Here is a 6622-nt window from a genome sequence, read left to right as displayed (position 1 = left end):
AAAACCCAAAAAACAAAACAAAAACAAAACAAAACAAAAAAAAAAAAACAAAAAAAAAAAAACAAAACAACAACAAAAGAGGCTACAGTGAGGCGAGCCGGTAACCAACCCTTTGGCAAACGTAGAGCGGAACCAGACCCTCTCTCTTCTCCGTACGCTGCGCACCGAATTAAGGCGGCCGTGTTTATCGCGTTATCCTTTTGTTTACTGGATGGGCAGGACAGCAGTCGGTTCTCCCGTGCTTATCTGCTCTTATCGGCTCTTTCATTCCGGCTCTTCGCCTGGATGGTGACCGCACTCTCATCCACTCCGGGTTTTCCCGGTAACTGGTGCCCGCTCCCCTCCCCTTCCCCCCTCCTCCCCCCTTTAGGGTCAGCAGTTTGGGGAATGTTGTGGAAACAGCTCTTTGCCAACATGGGGCTTGCTTTGCAGTTGGGGCTGTAGGTGGCTGAAGAAAAACTCCTCGTTTTTGTGGAAAAAAAAAAAAAAAAAAGCAGTTTGCAAAGCAAGGGGAGCGGTAGTTTGCCGGTTCCCTGGGCCAGGACCGCGACCCCAAGGCCGGAGAAGGAGAGCGGGAACTCGGCCTAGGTCAAGCCAGGGGGACCCTGAAAGCGACTCCAGAAAAAAAACAAAACAAAACAAAAAAACAACAACAACAACAACAACAAAACAACAACAAAAAAACCCAAACCAAACAAAAACCACAACAAACAAACAAGCTAACAGCAACAGACAAATAAAGGCTCTGCCCTCAACCCTTCCAGTCATTCAGAATAAGAGTTCATCCTTTCAAACTTTTCGACATTTCATTCAACAATCCTCTCGTCTTATTTAGGTTCAAAGCCCGCTCTGCAAACGGTGGATCTCTCATCTTTTCCATCTTCCTGTACTTCCTATCAAAAGAGAAAATATTTTTCTTCTTCAAAAATCAACTAGCTACTAAGAAATCAAGGAAAAAAAAAAAAAAAAAACACACACCAAAAACAGCAAGCGGCTCTTACAAACTGTCGCTGTTCGCTCATTCCCGATGACCTCCATCAGCTCTGTGAGGACAGAAGCAATCCTTACCCACCTCCAGGCAACTACTTTTACGTGGAGTGTCACTGCACCCAGCTACACCCATAAACATCTAGTGCAGCCATACATGCGTCCGGGCTTAAAGCACCACGTCTCGCATAAATTCAAGAGCAAAGAGAATCCCCACGGTGTCTCCTCGTTCACTTTTAATCCTTGACAGATTGGCTGCTTCTGTGCCCTCCTCAACCAGCCCCAGTCTGGTATAAACTCTCACTTGCTGAGAGGAGGCGGGTTCCTATATGGGGAGGGGTGGTGGTGTATTTCTTAGTTTCTTTTTTTTTTGTTTTAAAGAAAACAAACCACAAAACACCAGCCTAACTAGCACCTCAACAAAGGAACAGCTACATAACTAAAACTTGAATTCTCTCTCACTCTCAGTTTCCAATTTCTTCTGTCTGCTTTTGCCTTTGGACACCCAGCACTTGCAATCCATACAAAAGCAGCCCAACCAACTGGTCATTCACGCCGGGACCAAGCTGCCAGCTAGAACGTACTTACACACTGCCATAGGCTGGGCCTTTAAGTGAAATATGCGACACAACATGCAACAGCTTATATATATATTGAGTTCTGGAAATAATTTGTTTTTAAAATTCACATTCCACCCTCACCATGATTTACTGTTAAACTTTTGCAAGAGATAAGATATTTCAAAACCAAGATACTAAACTTACCCTTCTCATTTTGGTACGACTGACCTTCCCAGCTAGAGAGCCAAGGATTTTAATTTTTTTTTTTTTGGTAATCTGATGTCCTCGGTCCAACGATCCTGTTTTTTAACTCAATCATTTTGTATTTTAAAATAGTATTTAGAAGCTGCATTAACTTAAACTATTTTGGTCACATTTTCCAAACACTTTCCAAAATCTTACATAAGAAAACTCTGAAGTAGAGCCCAAACATAGTAACTGTGTAAACATTAGCTTCTGTTGGGGTACCCAGAAGTATACACTCATAATAATAGCACAGTAGAATTCAAACATGAAGAAATATCCCCAAATTAAACTTTTTCTCCTACAAAGAGCCAGCGAGCTCCTCCAAGGCTGTTTATTTACAGGATGTGTCAGGGAAAAAGATTTTTTTAAGAAAAAGTGAGGAGGGACAGCGTTCTACCCAAAAAAAACCACAACCCCGCAGTGAGAAACAAACACTAGGCACGAACACGCGTGGCAGGCACTGGCAGACGTAGCGGCAGACGTAGCTACTCACCTTTCACAGCACTCGCTTCTTTCAGGTTATGAGACAGAAAGTCTATGCTGGCGTAGGCGCTCATCTCCGCTCCGTTGATGCCTCCGTTCAGGACGTGCCTGGCTTTATCACAGTTTGCCAGGGTCCTGTCCATCACGTCGATGGCAATGTAGTTGAGGCCATTCTGGAAGCCAGCCGAGGTCTCCCGGCACATGGGGCTGCTACCCTGCTCCTCCTCCAGGCCTTCGCTTTTCCTGAGGGACACGTTCTCCACCGAGGCCGAGTTGTGCCGTTTGGGGTTGTGTGCGAAGGAGGGGGACACAGGGGTCACAGTGGTGGTGGAGGAGAAAGTTTCCGAGCTGTGCCTCCTGCGCCCCTGGGGATCTGCCCGGATGACCTTGGCCCCCCGGTTCGGGTCTGGGGGAGGGCTGGAGAGAATGAAAGCCTCCACCCCGGAGAGGGTGAGCCTCTTCACCCCAGCCGTGGGGCTGGTGACCCGGGCACTTTCTGGCTTCTGAACGATGGGCTGGGGTGGGGTGGTGGCCATCCCAAAGGTCATCTCGGTGTAATCCCCACCGTCAGACGGGCTGGACAAACAAGCCACCCCCACAGCCGCCTTTAGGTAGCGCCCCTCGGGCTGGCTGGTGCTGGAGGAAGAGCCTGGCGAGAGGGCTTCCAGGGAGCCCACCGAGACCGTGCCTGACTGGGAGGGCGACTGTGAGCCAAAGTCAATGTTCATGTAGTCAGAGAGAGGGGAGCGCCTCTGCCCCGTGCCCGAACCCAGGGAGGAGGCCGGGCTGTCGGCAGGCAGCGAGGGGGGAGAATAGACGGCAGCATCCCCGAAGTCGATGTTGATGTATTCGCCGGGGCTCTTGGGTTCGGGTGGCAGAGGGTGCTCATTCATGCTGGGCAGCATCGTCCGCAAGGTCTCCAAAGAGAGGCGGCTGGGCCGGGCTGCCCGCTGGCACCGCTGGCTCAGGAAGCTCTCGGTCCGGCTGTGCCGCAGGGGTGAAGGCACCGTGTGGCTGGAGGGGGCAAAGGTGCTGGTGGGGGACTGGCCCGCTCCACACACCGCCTCCTCCGGGATCGTCCTCCCCGGGGAGTTCATGAAGACGTACTGGTCACTGTCCTTCACCAGGCCCTGGCTCTTGTAGGAGCGGGGTAAGGAGCTGTATGAGTAGCAGCCAGGCTTGGGGTGCTCGCTGGACCCATGCCCGGAAGGGGCGAAAAAGAAGTCCGGGGGGGTGAGAGAGGGAGCCTGGGGCCCGTGCTGGGGGTCCCGAGGCGACATATTGATATAGTCGCCATTACTCAGCCTCCCGTCCGAGCTCTCCACGGACAGCTTGGAGCCGCACCACATCCGCATGTACCCGCTATCGTCAGGGGAGCTCTCCCCGGGTGAGCTGGTCTTGTAGCTGCTCCCGTTCCCGGGGGACCCGCCACCCACCCCCGCCCGGGGCTGCAGGATCTGCTTGGGGGCGGACACGCTGGTGGGGCTCATGGGCATGTAGTCGTCGCTACCTCGGCTTCCCTGCCCTAAGGCTGCGGCCACGCCGGGGGTCATGGGCATGTAGCCGTCGTCATCTCCCCCTCTTTCCGCCCCTGCCGGCGGCCCCAGGTTGGTGCTGCTGCTGCCGGAGCTGCGGTGGGAGCCGATCTCGATATCCCCGTAGTCCTCGGGGTAGGGGGTGTAGGTCACTTTGGGGGAAGCCCCGGCTTGGCAGGCGGGGAAGAGGCGGCCGGCGCTGCCGGCGAAGGTGGCGCGCATCAGCGTGTACTCGTCGAGGGAGGCGGAGGAGACCTGCGGCGGGGCGGGCCGCTGCCGGCACGGGGTGGTCAGGGAGTAGGTCCGCTTCCGATGGCCCCTGTCGGCCGCGGCGTCGGGGCAGGGCCGGTAGCAGAGGCGGCCGCTCGGGGGCCGCTCCATCGCCATGTAGCCGTAGAGGTCGGTGCCGCCGCCGGGGTCCCGCACCGGGGGGGTCTCGGCCACCGACTCGGGCGTGTTGCTGCGGTTGCTGGCGGTGGAGGAGGAGGAGAAGGGCCGCAGGTCGCCGCCCGGGCTGGAGCCGTACTCGTCGAAGGACATGAAGCCAGCGTCGCTGGGGGAGCCGGAGACGGAGGCGCTGCCGCTGGACGGGCGCTGCGGGTGATGCGGGTGGGCAGGCTCGGAGCCGAGGCCGCTGCTGGAGGAGAGGCTGATGGGGCTGGTGGCGGAGGGGGGCGAATGGGAGGCGGGCATGGACATGGAGCGGCTGCTCTGCAGGCCGCCGCCGGCCAGCACCGGCAGCAGCTTCCCCGCCTGCCGGCCGCCGCCGCTGCTCAGCGTGTGCGAGCGGCTGAGGGGGGTCCGCACGGGGCCCGGGCTCATGGGGCTGCCGGCCACCGAGCCCACCCGGCAGCCGTCGCCCTCGCTGGCCGTCCGCACCCGGCACGGCGTGCACTTGGTGCCGACGCCGGCGGCGAGGCTGTCGGTGCGGGAGCGGCGGAGGAGGCCGGTCTGGCTGGGAGGCAGGTTGACCAGGTGGTGGTGCCGGCGGCCGGGCACGGTGATGGGGTGGGTGGCGGAGGCGCCGCTGCCGCCGGGCCCGGCGGCGCCCCCGGAGGAGGAGGAGGACGACGACTGGCTCTTGCTGCGGGGCCGGAACTCGGACAGCTCCTTCAGCGCCTTCATGGCCTCCAGGATGGTCTCGTGGATGTTCTGGGCCACCACCGAGTCGTCCGCCTGCATCCAGAGCTCACCGGGGCCGGTGGCCGCCGAGCGCCCCACCTCGATGAAGAAGAAGCTGTCGGAGTGGCCGCAGCGGCGGATGTTCATCAGCTGCAGCGTGACCGAGGGCAGCTCGCAGTTGAGGCGCACGAACCCGATGGTGCGGGCCGAGAGGCAGAGCCGGTGGACGCCGGTGAGGTTTTTGCTCTGCCCCAAGCCCTTGGGCTTCAGCGTCACCTGCCAGACCTCCCGGTAGGCAGCGGTGGCGGGGGTGATCAGCCCGTAGTTGAGGTCCTCGCCGGCGGCGGCCAAGGAGGCGGCGGCCGCGCTGCAGGAGGCGGAGAAGGGGGAGGCGAGGTGGCGGTGGGGGGACCCCTGGCAGGCCGCCTTCCCCTCGTTAAGCAGGTCCGTGAGCGCCCGGTACCAGCCCTCCTGCTCCTGCTCGTTCTCGGCCGCCACGGCGAAGTACTCGTCCTTGGTGTAGAGGGCGATGAGGTACTTGTGTTTGGCGTCCGCCCGCTTGTTGATGTTGAGGCAGGAGTCCAGGGCGATCACCCGCTTGGGCGCCCCGGACTTGTTCCTCCATTTCTTCTCGCTCTCGTAGTACTCCAGCCGGGCGCCCCCCGCCTCCTCCCCGCCGCCCGGGCCCCGCAGAACGAAGAAGCGCTTGTGGCCGTGCTTCTGCTTGCGCAGGTACCCGCATTTCCTCACGCCCTGGTTGTTGTTGTTGTTGTTGTTCAGGTTGGGGCCGGGCGCGGAGCTCAGAGGGGGCAGCAGCCCCAGCACGGCGGGGCTCGCCATCCCCGACCCCGCGGCGGGAGCGCCGCGCGGCTCCTCTCGCTGCCGCCGCCGAGCGAGGCTGGGGGCCGAGCGCCGCGGAGGAAAAAAAAAAAAAAAAAAAAAAAAAGGAAAAATGAGGGGAGGCGGGTAAAACGAAGTTATTCCTCTGGAGGGAGAGCGCGGCGGCCGGGAGCCGCGGCGGGGTCCTCTGCCGTCGCCTCTAGGCAGCTGGTGCTGCCGGCGGCCGCCCGGCAATCTTCCCGGCTCGGGTACCGGCGGCGCCGCTGCCGCTCCCCGGCCGCTGCTGCTGCTGCTGCTGGTGGTGGTGGTGGTGCCACCGCGGTTGCTGCCGGCGCCGGCGGGAGTTTCGCCGTAAGTAACACATCGCGCACCGAGTGCCCCAACTAAAGAGCAAAACAACACGTGACCGCCGCCTTACCGAGACGCTCACACACCGAGACGGAGCGGGGCGCGGCCGCCGCCGGCACCGCCCCGCATTGGCCGCCGAGCCGCCAGAAGGACGGCTCCGTTTGCCAATAGGGCGGCGGGGCGGGCCCGCGGGTGCGAAGCGGCCCAACGCCGTTGGACGGTGGGAGCCTCGCCCCCCTCCCCCCTCCCGCCCCCCCCGCGGCGGGCGCGTTCCCGCCCACAGCCGCCGCCGGCCCCTCCGCCGGCCCAGCGGGACCCGCCTCCCCTCGCCGCCACCGCTGCCCTCCGCGCCCACAGCCCGGAGCGCACGGGGGCCGCGGGCATGGCAGGGAGAGCCAGTGGGCCGGGCGAGCCCGGGTGCCGTCTCTCGCCGTCCCTCGTAGCCCCGGCGGGGCGGGACGCTGCGGGGCATCGGCATTGCTCGCCGCGGCCATCAGGTGC

At 60.7% G+C, this 6622-nt stretch overlaps 1 protein-coding gene across 1 annotated transcript; it reads right to left on the bottom strand.

Annotated features, from left to right (window-relative positions):
• Window positions 1–699: 699 nt before the first annotated feature.
• Window positions 700–5773, bottom strand: IRS2 (insulin receptor substrate 2). Its single transcript, XM_009983131.2, has 2 exons — window positions 2287–5773; window positions 700–893 (listed from the first exon to the last, which is right to left on the bottom strand). The coding sequence occupies exons 1-2, from the start codon at window positions 5771–5773 to the stop codon at window positions 868–870; spliced, it is 3513 nt and encodes a 1170-aa protein (XP_009981433.2). The 3' UTR covers window positions 700–867.
• Window positions 5774–6622: the final 849 nt, after the last annotated feature.

Source organism: Tauraco erythrolophus, chromosome 1 (assembly GCF_009769465.1).
Source record: "Tauraco erythrolophus isolate bTauEry1 chromosome 1, bTauEry1.pri, whole genome shotgun sequence".
NCBI lineage: Eukaryota > Metazoa > Chordata > Aves > Musophagiformes > Musophagidae > Tauraco > Tauraco erythrolophus.
The sequence above is the reverse complement of the archived record's forward strand: the minus strand, read 5'-3'. Positions and strand labels throughout refer to the sequence as shown.